Consider the following 21,699-nt stretch of genomic DNA (forward strand, 5'->3'; position numbering starts at 1 on the left):
ATATATTTTCAAGGCTCTTTTAATAAGCTAAATTCATATATATTTTCAAACAAGTTATCTAAAATATCTTAATTAAATTAAATATTATGCTTCTCTTTGGAGAAACTTTAGTGTATTACAATGAGAAAGACCAGCATAATATTTATAGGTAATGAATAATACATAAGCAATTGTAATTCTAGTTTACATTATAAGTGAAAACACAATAGCAGTATGCATATGTGAAGTTTATTACTATAAATAAAGTAATTGCAAAATTGTAGAGCTAAAATACTGGTTCCAATATCCTTTTGTTGTCTTTATTTTTTTAATCCAATAAAGTTATAGAAAACATAAATATTAAGTAACAAGCAAGAATATATTCAAGTGAGTTATTTTATACTCTTTCCTTCTTCCTGTTTTTTCTTTTGTTCACATTAGTTTTTCAGTATTCTGTATTCCACATTATAGCTCACTTTCTTTGGATAATTTATGAGTAAGCATCTACTTAAATCTCTTTTTTTCTTTAGAAATACTAATATACATAATTAATTTAAAGTGATAAACACATAGCTGCATTATTTAATTGACAATTTAAGTAATGTATTTTTTTTTCAAAGACGAAAGACCCAGAGCTTCACCTTTTTCTGAATGACTACACGTCAGTCTTCACCGTCACACAGATGGGTATTATTCGCTACCTCACACTGCTTCAACCAGTGGACAGAGAAGAACAGCAATTTTACACCTTTTCGGTAAAAAGATTTCATATATACGTATGCCTGTATTAATGTAGCTGAAAAAAGATGTCTGATTAAAACTGAAGAGATCAATAATTTATGGGGAAAAACTTAACATTTCAGGTAAGATCAGACAAAATGTCAATATTAAAAATACAGGCATATACTGTATATATAAAGAGATATAAATAAATATAAATATATTATATTAATATAAATATATAATAAATGAAAACTGTTTCACCTAGAGCCAAGTTCTTGAGGAAAATATGAGAGAAATGAAAAATGAGATGATACAAATGTACAGTTTATGGAATTTACTCAGGTTTTTCTGGTGATCCTTACAAAGCAGAAGGTCAGAGTTTCCAGGAAACATAAAACTTAACCATATAGTAGATTTCAAAAGTCGTTCAGACAGGTATGGTTGTCTGATGGATGTAGCAATGATTTCATTTGTCAGGCTGTTTTAATTTGCTAATAATGTAAGATATCACTAGCAACACATGGCAACAGATCCTTTAAAATACCATTTTGTGTATTACTGAAATGTAATTTAACATATCTAGGGCATCTACCTTCTTGACTGATGCATGCACATTGACTAGAAAAAGAAACTATTGAATACAAAATATGTAAATGTAGAAAATATTTTTCAATTAATATCTTAAACATTAAATTGTGCTTGGCTATTAAGGATAAGTAATGCTTTTGGCTCACTTGAAGCCACTTTGCATATCTGCTTATTTAAAATGTGTTTGGAGTTTTAGTGCCTTAAAAACAATACAGAATCCTAAATAATTTCTTCTTAGCACATTGAATCTGTTTTTTGTATTTGTAATATCACATTTTATTAGTTCTTTTTATCAACAAAATATATATGCACCCTTTTACAATGGTAAATCACATATAAAATTTATTGTTATGAGAGTAGAATCTGTACTGCTTATAGTTACATGATTTCTCTGTTAAATTTACTTTTCTTTCCCCAAAGATAACAGCATTTGATGGTGTACAAGAAAGTGAGCCAGTTGTGGTCAATATTCGAGTGTTGGATGCGAATGATAACACCCCCACCTTCCCTGAAATATCCTATGATATCTACGTTTATACAGACATGAGACCTGGAGACAGTATCATACAGGTAACTACCCATAGGATGAGGTACTTTCATGGGCAATGCACAGTGCATTCCTCAAGAATTTGGTTAAGAAATAAAAATGACTCAGACTTATTTTTTAAATTTTATTTTATGTATCAATGCATGTGGGTAGAACATGTTTACATTTCTTGATCCCTTTCCTTTTTTTGTTGCTTGCAGTACATAATGTTTACATTCTTTATTTGGAGTTGATACATGTACATGACACAGCCCAATTCCTTTTTGTGTTCCCTATCCCACTCCTTCCTACTTTCCTTCATCTCCTGATCCCTTCTTCTTCAAGAAAGATCTGTCTATCTACCTTCTATTATCCATCTTTTATTTTTACTCTGAGTTTCACAGACCCAGTGATCCATATATACCCATGTTTATAGCTGCACAATTCATAATAACTAAATCTTGAAAGCCACTTATGTGTCCTTCAACAGATGAAAGGATAAAGCAAATGTGGGATTTCCACACCACGTTTGAGTCATATGTAGGAAAATGGGTGTGCCTTCTGACCATAATGTTAAGTGAAGTTAATAAGAATTTGATTTATTGTTTATCATAATTTAGCTTTAAAAACTTTAAGTTGATGTATACTTTGCAAATAACATGGACTCTAAAGTAGAAATGAGTAGTTATTAAATATAAACAGCTATTTTATCTTTTTATACTTATTTTTAAAAAATTTGTAATACTGAATGTATTTAAATAATTAAAAAGTGAATATGTAGCTTAAGTCTTCAAACTAGTTTGCACTGTTGTAGAAATGGATTAAATGGACCTAACACATAGGACCGTATTAATAAGTTTGTAGATGATCCTATTAGATTTTTTTACCCAGATAAAATAGAATCATTGCAGCAGGGAAAACTTAGACTAGGTAGTGAATGATACTGTTGAAGACACATAACTCAGCCATTTGTCTTTTACCATGAAGTACTAAGCTGTATGTCATGTCAAAATATTTTTGTGTTCTATTTTAATATAAATCATAAAAATGTGATAATAATCTGCTTTAAGGATTTTGAGGAATTTAAAAAGGTATTTAACATCAGTAGTTCCAAACTGCCCATGGAACAAAATTTTCAAGGGAGTTTTCTAGAAATACAGATTACCAAACTTCACTTTTGCTCTGCTGAATATGAATCTCAAAGAGCAAAATTTATATAATAAATATAGAAAATATACTCCATGAGTTCCAGATGGACATGTAGAGACCAGTGGTCCAGACTTTCTTCCAAATCTGAGTCAGACTTTATACTTTTAAGTTACTTTTAGCCCAGGAATGCCTTGATCTTATCTACTTATTAGAGTATTTGGCAACAAATTATTAAAAATTATTGCTATATATTAAGTGATAATAAATAAAATAAAGTAATAGTTTATATTACATTTTTATAAGTAGGTCAGAATATTTTTAAAAAGAGGCCAAATGCTTCAACAATATGTATAATCTTCATGTTATTGTTCTTGTCTTTCTTTTCAACTTCACGTTTATCCCTCTATCCCTAAGCTTTTACTTCAGTCTTGAGTAACATCCAATTACCTGAATATGCCTTGTTTTTTTAATCATTTTCTCAAATTATTTCCTCCTCTAACTTTTCTATTCTATTTGCAGCTTGAATCTTTTACCACTTTCTTCTCATTCTTTTTAATTCTTTCCCTTCTAAGGAAGCAATTAGTAGGTTATGTGCTCACAATTCAGAAGTAATATAGAAGTTTTTAGCCAAGACACTGTACTACAGTGAAAGTTTTCTAAGAGCTTGTTGTCTATAATTTCCTCAGTTCATATGTGTATACATACTCACACACACATTCATTATACCTTACCCTCTCTCACCAAAGTTGGAGCTTTATGACTATCTGATGTATTTTTCAGTATCTCTTTCACGCTTGCTCCTATACATCTGCCCTATGCCAGATAATAGAAATGCAGTAAATAATTATTAAAAGGAGGGATTACTATCCATTGTGTCCTGTTTAATATAAATTAGAAATTACTTGGCTCTATGCCTATTTTATTTGTACATTAAGGCATCCTTTCTTGCTTTACGTTATCATGATATGAGTTCTAAAAATTTGCCTGAATATTTGTCTCGTGTATGTATATCCTCCGCCTTATATTTATGATAATGAGATGAAAAAGACTTAGACTCTTTTCACAAATTTTTTTTCATAAATTGCTATGGCACTTGTCATATTGGGGAAATAAATTTCTTTTTTTCCTTTTGTTAGTCTGAAGTGAGTGGATTGTTAAGTGCTGTTTTATTGAAGCATCATTGATAACAAGTGATATGCAGATTCTGAGAGAACACTTCAGTTTTGTTTTGTTTTTAACCATTACATACACTTTGTAACCACCACAAAGGTTGAGAAATAAAACATTTCCATCATCCCATCATTGCCCTCCCAGTTACTGGTTTTTGCATCTCCAAAAAATCATAATCAACTTCAAGACTGTGAATATATTATCATGTTTTCTTCTAGAATATTTGTAGTTTCAGATTTCATATTTAGGTTTACTTCTTTTCCCCATATAGATATGCATTTTTATTTAATTAATTTTCAGGAAGGACTGTACATAATTACTTTATTCATACATCTTCTTTATTCATGCATCCATATCTTCCATACTTTCTCACATGTACTAGATGACTCATATAGTAGATACTTACTAAATATTTATTTGGAGATTTAAGAAAGAAAGACATACATCTAGAAATGAGTGTATGAAGGAAGATATGAATGAAAAGTTGTAATGCACTGGCCTTTATTCCAATAAATTGATTGACCAAGTAGGCTGAATTTTTCCTCAATAAGCCACTTTTTCATATGTAGCAAAGTTACAATTATACAGATAAAGGAATGACAATCATTTTCATGTTCTTATAAAATTAAACTTGATTCTTATCTCTTTAATGATATAATTGGAAATAAAAGTTAGTTTATACAGAAAAACAGCCAGCAGGGATCTGGAAGTGTAACTAAGAAAACGGTGGTAATTATGTGATAGAACTGTATCTCAAAAATACTTGCCTTAGGGGAATGAGAGCTCTTTTTTTGAAGGCTATAGAAGTTAATTCCCCTTATGCATCTCCTTGTAAAGCAGATCTTCTTTGCATTTAAAGGTTTATACTGTATATATTTCCCCAAACTATGCAGATTATGTGGATAGATTATTATTTATTTCTATAGGCCTGAATTTTTAATTATTCAAAAGCCAAGAAATTAAGCTTTATAATTAGTATTTCTAATGTTACTCCTGGTATGTGGCAGAAGAAGGCCACAGTTATAAATCATCCTATAAGAACCTAGGTATAAAATGAAATAAATTTCCCATTGAGAGAAAAAATTAAATCAAGCAAAATGATTCAGAACTTTAATTTGCAAATGTCCTAAAGGGTCATAAATTTAGTTTCTATAAACCTGCAAACCCTAACCCTCATTAATCCTTTTAGCTTTAATGAAGCTAGCATTTAACAAAATCAAACATTTAACTAGCTTTTGTTTACTAAAATGATATTAAAACAATTAAAATAGTTGAAACTAAGGTTCAAGTGAGTATTCTCCAGAAAAGAGCCCTAGATAAAAATTGTTAAATATTATAATATCATTTAGCCATGAGACTATTTTGGCCTGATGTTATAACATGTTCAATTCTCTGAGTTCTCTCCCTTTGAGTAATGATAAGCCTACCTTTTCCTACAAGAAAGAGATAGATTGATCTTAAAGATGTATCCACACCCATGTTACAAGCTCTCAACTATAAATTATATCTTTTATGTTCAATTATTATGAAAAATACCAGAATGAATGTACATGGGTCAAGTATAAAACTTGGAGGAGTACTGCCTTAGCAGCAACTTCACCCCACAGAACTCTTTATGCAACTGTCCCACACAGGTTCTGCAGTTCATTGGTCAAATTATCTAAATGTATCAATCAGTCTAAGTGTGTATGTATCTATAGCTATCTTTTATCCCTTTTTTACCTTTCTTGTCTGAATTTCACTTAAATCACACCAAAAAAATCATATAAAAATATGACTCATCAGTCTATTTATAAATGTATCTGTCAATGCCAAACTTAGGAGCAGTTCTTGGTTTTTAATCTATGTCAAACTCTCATCTGAATTCACAAGAAAACTTCAAGTTCTCACCCTGTCTGTCAGTGGGCTGAGACATCATCGTTGATGTTCAATTCTTATTTATTAATACCAAAATTCTTTGTAAAATTAATTTTATTGGTACATTTTAGATATACAATATAATGACATTCATCACTGGAAATTTGTACCTTTACATAGTCTCTTGGTTCTTATTTTTTCCCCATTCCCCTCCCCTCCCTTCAACAATTCCATCCTTCCCTATTTACAAAGATTTTGTTTACATTTTTTCATTTTCTCATATTAATTCTATTCCCCTCTAAGAAATCTGAATGTAAATCTCTCTTTTGTCTGTCCCCATGTTTTCAGTTAGCACATTCATGTACACTTTTGCCTCCCAAAGTCAAAGACCCTATGTTGGCCCCTGTTAAGAGAATGAAGTTGTTATCTACTAGACATGACAATGTGAATTTTGACAACTATTTGAAAGTGGACATATCCCTAAATCAATTCACTAATCCATTATTTTCTTGTTGCACTTAAGCTCATGGACACAAACATATATTCAGTCGCCTTGGAGGCCACTATATTGTGAAGCATCCCATAACTCTTTAGGTTTTGGAGTTCTGCTTGTATTCTTAACTTTTATACATCTGTGTTGTTTGTGAAAAATCAGTTTCCTTTTTCCTTAAGACATTACAATTTTATTTACTATAGTACTCATGCTGTGCACTACATCCCTCGACTTCTTCATTCACATTTCTGCTACCTTATATGTTTACCTATATCTCCTCATTTCCTCCCCAACCCACCTCATACTATTTTTGTTTTTAAACATGTCTATGTAGCTTTAGGTTCACAGCAAAATTGAATGAAAAGTACAGAGTTTTTCCACATATTCTCAGCCCCTACACATGCATAGCCTTTCCATTGTACATATCCCTGCCAGAGTGATTCATATGATACAAGTGATGAAACTGACAAGTTTTAATCATCCAAACTTTGCACTTTATATTGGGATTTAGTGTACATTCTATATATTTGTACTAATCTACAGTGACTTATGATCACCACTGTAATATCATCCAGAGTAATTTCACTGCCCTCAAAACTCACTGTGCTTTTGCTAATTAATCATTCCCTACCACTTTCTGACAGCACTGATCTTCCCTATACAATGCTGATCTGTACTTTCGTCATTCCCAGAACATATAGTTGTAATCCAAGAGTATGTAGCCTTTTCAGACTGGCTGTTTTAACTTGGAAATATGGACTTCAGTTTTCTCCATGTCTTTTCCTTGCTTGATAGTTTGTTTTTGGTGCTCAATCACATTAATTGGCATATGTATATCGGTGTCTTCATACTCCTACTGAAGAAGGCCTTTGTCACTCCTAAGTGTTGCCAAGTATGAATAAACCTGATATACATATCAGTATGCAGGATTTTGTGTGAACATAAGCTTTGAATTCCTGTTGATAAATGCACGGGAGAGATAAGTAGGATTTCTGAATCATATAATGAGAACATGTTTACTTTTGTTAGAAGCTGCCAACCAGTCTTCAGACTGTCTATATCATTTTACATTTGCATTGTCATTTCCTTTTCCATGAACATACAGTATTGTTTTTAAATTTTTATTTTATGGGTACATTTTAGGTACACAATATGATGACAGTCATCATTGGAAATTTGTACCTTTACATAATTTCTTTTGGTTCTTATTTTTTCCCCCTTCCCCTGCCCTCCCTTCAACCCCTCCATCCCTCCCTATTTACAAATACTTTGTTTCCATTTTTTCATTTACTCATATTAATTCCATTTCCTTCTTTCCTTTCACCTACCCCTCAAAATTCCCCTTCCCCTGTGTCCCTTTTCTTCCTATTTCACATTATCTATTATACCTTTTAGTCCTTATTTACACTTTCAGTTTCTCACACTAAAGAAACAATTCAGTATTTACACATGTGGCTCCTATTTATTTCACTTAAGAGTATCACCTTAATGTGCATCCACTTAGCTATAAATGTCTCTAATTTCTCATTTTTATGGCTGAGTGGTACTGTATTGTATTAAAGAAAACACATATTCTTTATACAGTCTCCAGTTGATGGGCATTTGGGCTGTTTCCAAGTTTCAGCTATTACAAACTGTGCTGCTGTGAACATGGGTGCACATATATCACTGTGGTTTGATTCCTTTAACTCTTTGGGAAAGATACTTAGCAGGGGAATAGCTGAGTCAAATGGGACTTCCAGTCCTATTTCTTTGAGGTATCTCCATACTGATTTCTACAGTGGTTGCACCAGTCTACACTCCCACCAGCAGTGGAGCAGGGTTCCTCTTTCCCCACAGCCCCTCAAGCATTGTTCTTGGTTGATTTCATGATAGCAGCCATTCTTTCTGGGGTGAGGTGGAATCTCAGAGTTGTTTTCATTTGCATCTTCAAATGACCAGTGATGTTGAACATTTTTTCATATGTTTATTTGCTGTTTCTACTTTTTTGTCTGAGAAATGTCTGTTCATTTCCGATGCCCATTTTTGGATTGGGTCTTTAAATTTGGGAGGTCTGATATTTATAAGTCCTTTATAGATTCTAGATACTAGACCTTTGTTTGAGGATCAGCAGGTGAAAATTTTTTCCCACATTGTGGATTGTCTCTTTACACTGTTGGTGGTTTATCTTGTTATGCAGGAGCTTTTTAGTAAGAACGGATCCCACTTGTTGATTACTTGTGCTGGTTTACAGACAACCGAGGTTTTGTTCATAAAATCTTTTCCTTCACCCATGTCTTCAAGAGTTCTACCTAACCTCTGTTCCAGCCATTTCAGCATTTCTGTTTTAATTCTTAGATCTTTAATCCATTCCAATTTTATTTTAGTGCATGGTGAGAGATATAGGTCTAGTTTTAATCTATGGCAAGTTGAAACCCAATTTTTCCAGCACCATTTATTAAAAGAGGCTATCTTTCCTTCAGTGAGGGTATTTGACTCCTTTGTCAAAGATGAGGTGGCTGAGTGTGACTGGAGTTGTTTCTGCATCTTCTAATCTGTTCCACTGGTCCTCCAGTCTGTTTCTTTGCCAGTAACATGCTGTTTTTATCACAGTAGCTTTGTAGTATAGTTGCAGGTTGGGGATTATGATACTCCCTCCCATGTCTCTGTTACCTAGAATTGCTTTTGCTATTCTGGGTCTCTTCTTGTTCCAAATGAATTTTTGGATTGTTTTCTCAAGGCCCATGAAGTATGCTGCTGACATTTCAAGTGGGATTGCATTGAATCTATATAGCAGTTTGGGAAGTATGGCCATTTTCACTATGTTGATCCTTCCTACCCAGGAGCAAGGGATGTCTTCCCATTTTCTGATATCATCTTCAATCTCTATTTTCAGAGTGCTATAGTTTTCAGAGAAGAGATCTTTGATTTCTTTTGTTAGGTTGATTCCTATGTATTCCTTTTTTTTGGATGCTATTGTGAAAAGAACTGTTTGCCCTATTTCTCTCTCAGTGAGTCTGTTGTTCATGTAGAGGAAACCTATTGAATTTAGGGGTGTTGACCTAGTATCTAGCTACTTTACTGAATTTGGTTATTAAGTCTAGAAGACTTTTGGTGAAGTTCTTGGGGTCTTCTATTTAGAGTATCATGTCATCTGCAAATAATAACAATTTGACTTCATTTCATATCTTTACTCTTTTAATTTCTTTCTCTTGTCTAATTGCTTTGGTTAATGTTTCCAAGACTGTATTGAACTGGAGTGGTGATAGTGGATATCCTTGTCTTGTTCCTGATTTTAGTATGAAGGATTTCAGTTTTTCACCATTTAGTATGATATTGGCTGTTCGTTTTTCATAGATGGCTTTTATCAGATTGAGGTAGAGACCTTCTATTACAATTTTGGTAGGATTTTTGTCATAAATGTATGTTGGATTTTGTCAAATGCTTTTTCTGCATCTATTGAGATGATCATATGGTTTTTGTCCTTAGCTCTATCGATATAGTGTATTACACTGATTGATTTGTGTATGTTGAACCATCCCTGCATCCCTGGGATGAATCCTACTTGGTCAGGGTGTATGATCTTCTTGATGATCTTCTGCATTCTATTTGCCAGTATCTTATTAAGAATTTTTGTATCTATGTTCATTAGTGAGATTGGCCTATAGTTCTCTTTTTTGGTTGGGTCTTTCTCTGCTTTGGGGATAGAGGTGATACTTGCTTCCAGGAACGAATATAGGAGCATTGCTTCCCTTTCAATTTCATTGAGTAATTTTAACAGTAGTGGCAGTAGTTCCTCTCTAAATGTCTTGTAGTATTCAGCGGAGAAGCCATCAGGATCTGGGCTTTTCTTTGTTGGTCATTTTTTAGGTATGTTTTCAATTTCATTGATTGATACTGGGTTGTTTAGAATTTTTAGGTTTTCTTCGTTCAACTTTGGTAATTCATAGTTATCTAGGAATCTGTCCATTTCTTCAGTGTTTTCCATCTTATTGGCATATAGGTTCTCAGAGTATTGATGATCCTCTGAATTTCTGCTGGGTCCATTGTAATTTCATCCTTTTCATTCCTAATTGCATGGATTGGAACCTTTTCTTTCCTTTTTCTGATAAGGTTGGCTAAGGGTTTGTCAACTTTGTTTATATTTTTGAAGAACCTACTCTTGGCTTCATTGATTTTTTGTATCGTTCTCTTAGTCTCCATTGCATTGATTTCTCTTCTTTTTCTAGAAGGTTAAGGTTCAGCATCACCTTGTGTAATTGAGCTTGCTCTGTTTTTCTAATATGAATATTCACTGCTATGAATTTCACTCATGAGACTACTTTCATTGTGTCCCATAGATTCCAGGGTGTTGTATTGTCAACAGTGTCTTAACTACTGTGGTAAACTCTGATTGGCAATAAGATTATTTTTAAAATTATCTTCTACTCTGCTCCAAGTGACTGTCTTGAAACAGAGTCAGAGCAGATCTTTATCTTCCTGGAAAACCTGCCAAATGTAGTGTCCAATCTTCACCCATATAGACAAGTAGTAATACTTTCAAACATTGTCTTAACTCCTGCTACTTCCTCCATGTTGCAACTTTAAAATATATTAGGGATTTTTTTTGTTTTGTTTTGATGTTAGAATAAATATCCTTCCCATTTTATACCTATTGACATTTTCTCATGTTTTAAAGATTTTTTTTATCCCAGTTGTACAGTTCAAATATTACCTCTTATTTTCATTTTCCTAGTAAGTCAAAATTTCTTCCTTTCTTCCACATATCTATCTCCAACTCTATTTCCCATATATTTTGTTGCATTAACATTACCTTTTACATATCTGTCACTTTACTGAATTATAAATTCTTCAGGACAAGGATTCTTACTGATCTCTTATCTACCCATGGTCAGAATAATGACTTGTATATAGCAGGGATCTACCAAATATCTACTGAATTTAATTTCCTTAGCTAATTGTATCTTCGATCAGTTGAGAAAGAGCATCACTCTATAAAAATATTGTATTTGTCATAAAATATTTTTTCACATAGTCCTTTCTCAAAATGTTCTCTAACTTTACAACTTTCAGGCATGCCACTTCTCACTGCTCTTCATACAGAAAAGTGCCTAGAATGTCTTATCTAACTCTATTTGTAGTAGAATCTATGTATATATAAACAAAAACATGATTTTAACTTGTACAGGTCATTCAGTCATGCAACAGATTTTAATTGAATTTGAGGTTTTGTTACATTTGTGATTTATTAATTGGTTTTTATTCACTAATAAAAGAGCAACACTTTTGTTTCACCACCCAGATGAGAAACTATTATTCTTGACACATTCTCATTTACTCCCACTTTTCAATCTATTATTAAATCCTACCAGTTTTTCCTCATATACTTTATTGAACATGTTTATTTTTTTCACTTTCTACTGCCACGGCTCTACTAATAGCCACCATTAACTGTCACCTACACTATTACAATACTTTCTGCGGTGTTTGCTCCTCTCTCTCCTGCATTCTGTACTGAGGGAGCCCTTTTAAATTTAAAGTCACGTAAAGTAGTTCTAATGCTTTATTTTCTCAATGGTTTTCCCTTGAATAGGAATAAAGCCCATAGTCTGTAACTGCCTGACCAATTTCCAGATTAGTGTTGAACAATTCATTATCTACTGTTTACTTTTCTCTGCTTGTTCTGATGCTCACATTTGACAAGAAAATTCCTATTTTCATGCTTTTCAACATTGGATTTCAGTTTAAATATCATTTCCTCAAAAATGCCTTCCATGACTATTCTTTTGTAAATAATGGACTCTTTATTATCATGAAGGTTACTTGTAGGGGACCCTGAGTCCCCAGCTCCATGCTTGGGTGTCACCTATAGCCGGTTCACGAGGGCGGCCTTCCTCTGAGACCCAGAGGTCCTATTTTGTTCCTCCCTGACCTGAGGGTGGATGAGAATGAATAATAAAGAGACATGGAGTCAGCTTAATATGTGTGCAGCCAGGGGGCTGTACCTTTAGCAGGTAGAGGAGCGCCTAGTCTTTGGCTCACCTTGCTTTTATTCACCCCAACATGGGCACACATAATCAAGGTAACACATGATTCATCTGGTTTCCAATATCCATTAGTAAATTCCTGGTGAACAACTTAATATCAGCTGTGTTTACTTTTCTGTAATATGCAATCACCCCTGAGTGCAGCCTTTCTCCTTTGTGCTCACAGAGGAGACCAATTAGGTCTTAATTCTCTCTAGTCCTCGACAGTTACTAATTTTTCATTAATAACAATTACAAAATTTCTAACTTCACTCTCTGTTTACATGATTAGAGTATAACTGGAGACAAAAAAAAAAAAAAACTAGGTCAGTTTATTCATTACTTAATATTTTTGTTTGTCCCCGTTTAACCTAACATCTTGTACAACACCTAGCACATAGACCTTAAATAAATACTGGTTTCATCGGCAAATGAATAAAAGAACTCATGAATATAGTTCAAATAAGTGTTACAACTTTCTATTTAAGTATTGAAAAGTATCTGTACTTCAGATTAATGGATTTCTAAAAAAATTAATCAAAGTTCAGATTTATTAGACCTCTAGAATTTAGTACTTCCAAGATCCTTTCCAACAAAGACTTGAGAGGCTGAACAATCTGAGTGCAAATGCAAAATGAAAAGTCAGTCATATGCTACATGCCCTTAGAGAGTAAAATTGAGTAATTAACATTCATTTGAAAAACAATGTGCATGGTGTTTAAAATAGTGGGCACCATATCATATAAGAAATATTAAGCCAACTGTCAACAGTTAAATGTTGATCATAATTATTACAGTTGTAAGGAAGAAAAACATATTTTAGTTTTAGCTTAATGGCAAATATAGCTCATATTGTTAAGTTAAACAGTATGAAAATTTTAGCATCTAAGAATTTCTTAAGGCCTTAGTAGTTATGATGCTTACACTGAGCTTTCCATTTGAAAAACTTGGAGGTAATAGTAATATCAGTATAATAATTGAAACACCTGCTCTTTTAATTTATATTAATTTAAGAAGAAATATTTGACTTTTTTTGTTTCCAATCCTCATTTCCTTTCTGTGATATATTTAGAAACAGGAATTTTTCAAAAAGGTATTAATGCAATTAAATTCTTTATTTTTTATTCTTGACTAAAGTATGACTTTAGGTTGTCATAGAGAAAGGTGTTCATGGCTCAAATTTAATAACATTTTTAAATGAAGCTTTTGTTTGTATGTGTTTTTACAATTGTATAAGATGTACATATTATTTTAACTCTTTTTCTCATTATTGCAGTTATAAATATTATTGGTTTATATATAGTAAGCTTGAAATTTGATATTACATTAGAAGAAACAAAAGTTTACAATATATTTTTATTTTATTTCTTCCCTTTATGTCCCGTATAAGAAAAAAAAACATTTCCCTGAAATATTTTACCTTTGTGGAGCTTTCTAAAAAGCAATGTTTCCTCTCAAGTTCCTCTTGTATTAAATTCTGTTACAATATCAAAGCATAGTAACTTAATTAGAAGAAAAACAGTTGGATATTGAAACATATCCAGTACAGGAAATTGTTAAGAAAAAATTAACATTCCAATAAAACAGTAGGGAATTATTGGAGGCCTAGTGCCTTTGCTCACTAAGTTTCACAAAGCAAAATAAGAACATAGCATTTGCATGTGTGTGTCTATGTGTGTGTGTGTGTATTTTTAGCAATACATGTTATGTACAAATTTTACTTACCAAGTTATAATCTAATATATGCAAATTGTATGTTTTTGTTACTAGACCACATGTGTGGAAATGTATATAAAATAAGGCATAGTCCTCATCCTTAAATCTTTTAATGTTTTATGAAATAATTTTAATTTTTAGTGAAATAAACATAAAATATCATGCCATTATTGAATTGTTAAACTTAATGGGAAAGAGTGAAACTATTGGAAAGTTCATCACAAAGCGAGTAGGTGAGGATGACTTATTAAGGCTTGAGTGTTTGGGATGGTTTCATTGCTGAATAGAACTTCATGAACCAATTAAGTTGTTTAGTTCTCAGAGAGGCAATGAAGAGCATCCGATAATATTGAAATGAATACAGATTTCTGAGGCATTAAGGATACCAATTTGACTGCCTTTGGCAAGAGAGGCAGCTGAATGGTAAAAGATTTGTTGTCCTTTTACTAAGTCAAATATATGTTGGCTTATTTAGTAAGTCTCGATTTAGGAACATTTGAATTGCAAACTTTCAGATACCAGCTGACCTTGCATTAGGAACATTCATAGATCCAAACAAATTGCGAAAGTAGCACACCCTAACTCTAACCTTGTACCACCATTTTAAGGTAATTGCAAAAGTAAATGTACCTTATTTTCAGTATTTGTGTATGTTTTTTTTATCCTTTACATTGTATATTTGTGTAAACGGTGTACAAAACTGACTTTATTGGACTTAAGAATGAATCTGACTTATGAAAGTTCTCCCAGAAAGGAACTCATTTGTTTATAAGTTGGGAAGTTATTGTTCTTCCAAACCCCTTATCATTATGGAATTTTCTGTACTTCTGTAATGCCATATTCTTGCCTAATAGCACTTCTATTGAAGATTTTTTTTTTTTGCCTGTAACTTTTTGATGATACATGTTATTTGACAGAAATTTTGGGTTTTTTTTTGACTTCTGCATTCTTTCTTTTTCATAGTACAGCATTGGGCACAGTTTAAGTTATTTCACCAATTCACTTTTGAAGGACTATCCTGAATAGCAAAGTAATTTACATGTACATTGTAGACAATATGAAATTTCTGGGGGAAATATTAAGATCAGGTCCTAAAAATGATTGGTTAAGGCTTATGAGATGGGTGTCAATGAAAACCAAATTTGAGGAAATCCTTATCTGACATAATGAGAAGAGAAGTTGAACATGAGAGAATGCAATGGCATTAGAGCTTGTAAAATCCCAGTTTCTGGTCTCAGTGTTTGAATAATAGGTATCAATGAACCTCTACAAAAGAAACATAAATTTGCAGAAAAAGGAAGCAAGCCCTCAAAATTATTACATGATATATGTAAAGAAATGTTGAAAATCTTCTTCCTGAGGTTTTATTACTTGGCTTTTTTCATCAGGAAGAGAAGAGGCTAGATCAGATATCCATCTCCAATGACAACCATGTTTATGCATCATAAGAAATTAGTGATATTTTTATTGTTACTTGTGTCTACAAGTCTTTCAGAATTACACTTGATATATTCACTTCCCAACTATCTAGTCTACTGAGGTGTTCATCGTGGATTATTCTAGGATATGCCAAACAGAAGAGGGATAACAAGGAACCTGGTATATTTTTAAGGTTTAAAGAATCACTGGTCACATTAAGTCCAGAAAGAATAAATCTTGAAAGGAATAAATTTGCAATGTAAAATTGATCTAACCAGCAGGAATGGTCTTAGGTTCAGTGTGACTGCCAACTTTGAGATAACAAATAAGGCTCACTCAGCATCAAATCTATTTAGCCATAAGTAAGAACACAAGGCAGGAAGATTATAATCTTATAACAATGAAAGTAAAACACTTGTGATCTCTAGATATCACTCCCTATGGCTTTTAAATCATATGTACTCAGAAAGTGTTGCCCCGGTACATATTTCTAACATATTTTCTTACAGTTTGTTAGATTTTTTGTGTGTAATAACTAGCACATTAAAATAGGCTTAGTAAAACACAGGCTATTACAAGAATATACTTCATTTAGTAAGAATTGGAATTCTCTGTTCAAAACAGATTAATAAAATAGCATTTGCTACATTTTCTGATGTTTCTTGAACATTTAAAAGATCACTTCTTTGTCTTATGCTTTATTACTTGTACTTTTTATTAGCATTGGCAAAGACACTCAACTCTGTATGCAAGTTTTTCCATGTAAATTAAATTATTCATCTGGTGAGTCTGTCTCAATGGCTATTATTGAATTATGGGTTTTTTGTTGCCTTCTCAAATGATTTTTCTGTCCTGGTGATCAATATCTACTCGTTTCATTTTATATAACTGGATAAGTAAATTAAAATCCATTATTATAATATACAACTGAGACAGTTTAAAATGTTTAGCATGACATACTTCAATTAATATAGTAACCATTTTATTTGCTCAACATTTTCAGCAAAACTGGTTTTTCACACTTATCATACATTTACCACTACCAGAATAGTCAATAGAGAGTATTTCTCAGAAAAACTGGGGCTTTGATCTGATCTACTGGCATAACACCATCTTGTAAGTATAAATTTTTATTAGTGAAAACTTTGGAATATCATTACAGTATTTCAGCCTTTTATCCCTTGTAAAGAAACTCACTGTTGACTTTGATGTGCCAAACCTTACCAGTGGTACCATAGAGAATATGGTGCCATATTTTTTTCTAATTTATAGAACTGTGCTCTGTGCGAACATTAGTTGTAACCATATTTGCAAACTGAATCTTTTTTTGACTTAGACTGGCCACAAATACACGTTTTTTATATTTTCCTTTGGTAGAGCTAACTACAATCCTTTAAAAATATCAGATTCTATTATAATTGTTGTGAAAGTTAGTCCATCTAAATTAATGCCAGGTTGCTGAGAAAGAATATTATCTAATTTTCTTTTGTGAATTAACAATTTTGTTTAAAAATCATCTCTATTTGATTCAACAATCCAACCCTAATTTCCAAGTCTCCAAATCATTCCTTGTTCTTTAGGTCCAGTGTTGATTGGGAATTAGGATTGTCAGAGCCAAGAACATATGGAATGAATATAAATAAATTATAATATATGTACACAAAAGTATTGTTTATCACAGAAAACTGTTCATTGAACATATTCAACTTCTATGTTAAATTCAACCTGAATGTCCTAAAGTCATCCCATATTGTTCCTCGTGAATTTCCAGGAGCAAATCCATAGTGATATGAAATCACGATGCACTCCACTATTCACCTTCTTGAGCATGGTTCTAATTTCATAACCATTTATTTACATTCAATCCCACTCTCAGCCTTATCTAGTATGTTAATAGAGAAAAGGGCAAGCTTGGATTCTGGGACATCAGTAACAATGCCTTAAGTGATATTATTCTAAAACATATCTATACACAAGTCAGCTGTAGCAGCCACAGACTATTAGCTTAGAATACAAGAGTTTTCCTCACCCTTGATGGCCACTGATATGTGTAGGGCCACCCCACACCTGCCGAGGGCTGCTGTGTGGGGATTTCGTTCCATGTGCCAGAGGCGCCTGGGACTAGAAAGACCATTGTTATGAGCTCAGGAAGATGGTGCACTGGTGAACATCAGAGAGAGGGCCTCTCTGAGGCTTGTTGAAAATCTAAGCCCACTGGGAGAGCAAAGACACAGTAGACTACAGTGGTTGGTAAGTTGTTGGGATCAGGACCTCCTAATGAACCTGGACTTGCTAGGGGGCAAGGGCAAGTGAAACCTGCAGTAGAATGGTGCAGAGTGGCAGAATGCAAATCTGAGGAAGTTAGGGAGCTCAATTCCAGCCTTTCAGCCAGAAACCAACCTGAATCTCAGTGGACTCTGGCTGGCTCACTGAGTATAATTGACTTGGATCTGAATGCTTCTACCCACATTGTATACTGAAAACAGCAGAGACATGCCTCAAGGGAGACGGGGTTTTTTCTTTTTTTGTTTTACTTTTACTCTTTTCTCTTACTTTTACTCTTTTACTCTTTTCTTCTTCATCTCTCTTCTTTCTTGTTCTGGTTTTTGTCATATTTTGTTTTTTCTTGATTGTTATTATTTTTATAGGAGCAAATATACAGTTTCTAGTTTTCTTGTTGCTGTTAGTTTTGTTCTTCTTTTTGTTCCTTCCCTATTTTCTTCCTATCTTCACCAGTTTCCCAAAGTTTGTATGATCTTCCTGTGTCCTCTAGCCCCATTTCTAACATTTCCTTCTCCTTCTATTTATCTCCCCTGAACTCCTTCTAAGTCTTCTTCCTGCACTATAAATTTGCTATATTGAAGGGCTTATTTTCTGCAAACATATTTCTGGTTGGTACTTGATTATGATTTATAACCACAAGTCTAGTTCATGTGGTTAAAGGTGACAGATTAAGAGTTACCACAATTTACCATTTTCTAAACTGTGTTTGATGTCATTGTTCATGCTCATTATATTACTTTGGCCAAGGTGATGTGATTGTTCTAATCAGTTATCCTTCATGGTGCACCAACACCCAGATTATCTAAGGGCAATCATCACAGACTCAAAACCCAAAGACCAGCTATACTTGGAAGACACCTCTGAGAAGCAAACATTCCATAAGGGTTCCAAATACTAGCAATAAAGACACTTGCAATTAGAAATATACAAGCAGCAATCCAGGAATTAAACCAAAAAGCATCAACAACAGCAAAAAAATAGAAATGGGAAGACATCTGAACAAGATGCAATCCCACACTTCCAGATCACCAAAGGTAAATGCAGGGGACAATAAAATGGAACAATCTGAAATGCAACCACTTGGATGCCCTGAACAGGTAACAAAGGAAGTAGCAAAACAGATGAAAGAGGGTCTGGAAAAAATGAAATCAGAAATAATTTCTCAGATAACAAGAGAGATGATGACCATAATGAAAGACATGATTAATAACTCTAGAACACACATAGATTTAAAAAATACAGGAACCTAGGAACATGATGGAAACCATGAAAATCCAGCATAGGAAAGAAGTGGAATCCATGAAACACATTCAAACAGATATCCAGGAAACGAAATACTCCACTGCAAGTAAACACAGAGAAACAAGCCAATGTGAGGACAGAATATCAAATATAGAACCAAGATCATGGTTAGTGACCATGAAAAGAGAGATTTCTTAAAAATAGCGAGGGACCATGAGAAATTAATCCAGCAGCTGCTAGATGATGTAAAGAAGAATAATATAAGGCTGATCAGAGACAATGAAAAAGCAGGAGACAATGAAAAAGCAGATAGTGCAAATGATATATAAAAGAAACTGTTCGCAGGAGTAATAGCAGAAAAATTCCCAGTTAGGGAAAAATAATTTAACATACAGAAAAGTGAGGCATATAAGATTCTAACTAGCTGCGATCAAAAACAATCTACACCTAGTTATATAATAATCAAGATCCCAGAATCAAAACAGAAGAACAAAAATATTAAAAGCATTTAGAGAAAAAAAACCCATCACATACAAAAAGCCCATCAGAATCACAGCAGACTTCTCAACACAAACCCTCAAGTCAAACAGAGCTTGGAGTGACATATTTTAAGCCCTAAAGGCAAACAACCTTCTACCCATATTGATGCATTCTACATAGCTCTCTTTCAGAATCAATGGAGAAATAAGATACTTTCACAACAAAGAATGCGTAAGAAACTTCATGAACAATAAACTAGCACTCCAAAAAATTCTAGAGAATATCCTAGAAAGAAAGAATGAGGGTCACAATGCCATGAAGCCTAAAAGAATGAACCTATCAGGCAAGGCAAGAAATTAAATGCAGAGGGAGGAAAAATAAAAAATAAAAGAGCTAACAATAGGAAAATATAATGACAAGGATAAGTCAGTACATATCAGTTATAAACATGAATGTCAGTGGCCTCAATTCACCAATCAAAAGAAACAGATTGGCAGAATGGATTAAGAAGCAAGATCCAATAATATATCATGTACAAGAAACATATTTAATTCAAAAGAAATTCATAGACTGAAAGTAAAAGGATGGAAAATATTACTCCATGTGACAGGGACTTGGAAAATAAACAGATGTAGCTATCCCACTTGCTGACAAAGTGGATTTCAAGCCAAAACTAATTAAGAGAGACAAAGAATGTCACTACATCTATGTTGAGGGAACAGTCCAAGAGGAAGAAATGAAAATCATAAATATATACTCACCAAATTATAGTGAATCCAACCATACAAAACAAATGTTAATGGACATGAAAAACCAAAGAAGCACTAATACAATAATTAGTGGGACAAACAGACTGCACTGGCACAAATAGACTGATTAACTAGACAAAAAACAACAAGGAAGTACTAGAACTGAAAAAAACTTTTGAACAAATGGGTTTAATAGATGTCTACAGAGGTTTCAACCACACAAAAACAGAATATACATTCTTCTCAGCTGCAAAAGAGTCCTTCTCCAAAATAGATCACATGATACCTCATAGAATATGCTTAAGTAATGCAAAGGAATTGATATAATCCCTCATATATTATCAGACCATAGCACAATGAAATTGGAGATCAATAACAAAAGAAACCACAAAAACTTGACAAACCCATGGAAATTGAATAATATCCTCCTGAACAACCAATAGGTCACAGGGGAAATTAACAAAGAAATTAGACAATTTTTACAATTAAATGAAAATGCCAGTACAGTGTGCCAGAATTTATGAGACACAATGAAAGCAGTTCTATGAAGAAAATTCATAGCACTAAATACCTATACTAGGAAATCAGAGAGAGTTCAAATAACCTAATGCTGAACCTCAAGCTCCTAGAAAAAGAAAAGCAAGATAAATTCAAATATCATACAAGGGAAGAAATTATAAAAATCAGAGCAGAAATCAACTCAGTGGAGACTAAGAGAACAATACAAACAATCAACAAACAAAAGAGTTGGTTCATAAAGTCTTTTCCTATGCCAATGTCATCAAGAGTTCTACCTAACTTATCTTCCAGCAAGTTTAGTGTTTCTGTCTTAATATTTAGATCTTTAATCCACTTCAATCTTAGTTTAGTGTGCAGTGATAGGTTTGGGTCTAGTTTTAATCTCTGACAGGTTGAAATCCAGTTTTTCCAACACCATTTATTAAGTAGGCTATCTTTCCTCCAATAAGGGTGGTTGGCTCCTTTGTCAAAGATGAGGTGGCTAAGTATGTCTGGAGTTGTTTCTGTATCTTCTAATCTATTCCACTGATCTTTAGGTCTGTTTCTTTGCCAGTACCATGCTGCTTTTATCACCATAGCTTTGTAGTATAGTTTAAAGTTGGGGATTATGATACCCCAGCCATGTCTCTGTTGCCTAGAATTGCTTTTGCTATTCTAGGTTTCTTCTGCTTCCAAATGAATTTTTGGATTTTTTTTCTCTAGTTCTGTGAAGTATATTGTTGGAATTTCAATTGGCATTGCATTGAATCTATATAGTAGTTTTGGAAGTATGGCCCTTTTCATTGTATTGGTTCTTCCTAC

General features: G+C 33.1%; 1 protein-coding gene across 21 annotated transcripts in view; it reads left to right on the plus strand.

Moving 5' to 3' along the window:
* Nucleotides 1–21,699, plus strand: part of Pcdh15 (protocadherin related 15) — a 1,622,160-nt gene that overhangs the window by 1,296,289 nt on the left and 304,172 nt on the right. For all 21 annotated transcript variants that reach the window (XR_015440346.1, XR_015440347.1, XM_087184836.1 and 18 more), the window contains 2 exons: nucleotides 600–734; nucleotides 1,711–1,860. Coding sequence is in view for 19 of the 21 variants with exons in the window: in XM_087184836.1 (XP_087040962.1) it covers nucleotides 600–734; nucleotides 1,711–1,860 (285 nt within the window). In the remaining 2 variants the exon portion in view is untranslated. The remainder of the gene's footprint in view (nucleotides 1–599; nucleotides 735–1,710; nucleotides 1,861–21,699) is intronic.

This window comes from Heterocephalus glaber, unplaced genomic scaffold (assembly GCF_053883595.1).
Source record: "Heterocephalus glaber isolate CG9 unplaced genomic scaffold, H.glaber_assembly_v1.0 deba00001497, whole genome shotgun sequence".
NCBI classification, from domain to species: Eukaryota; Metazoa; Chordata; class Mammalia; order Rodentia; family Bathyergidae; genus Heterocephalus; species Heterocephalus glaber.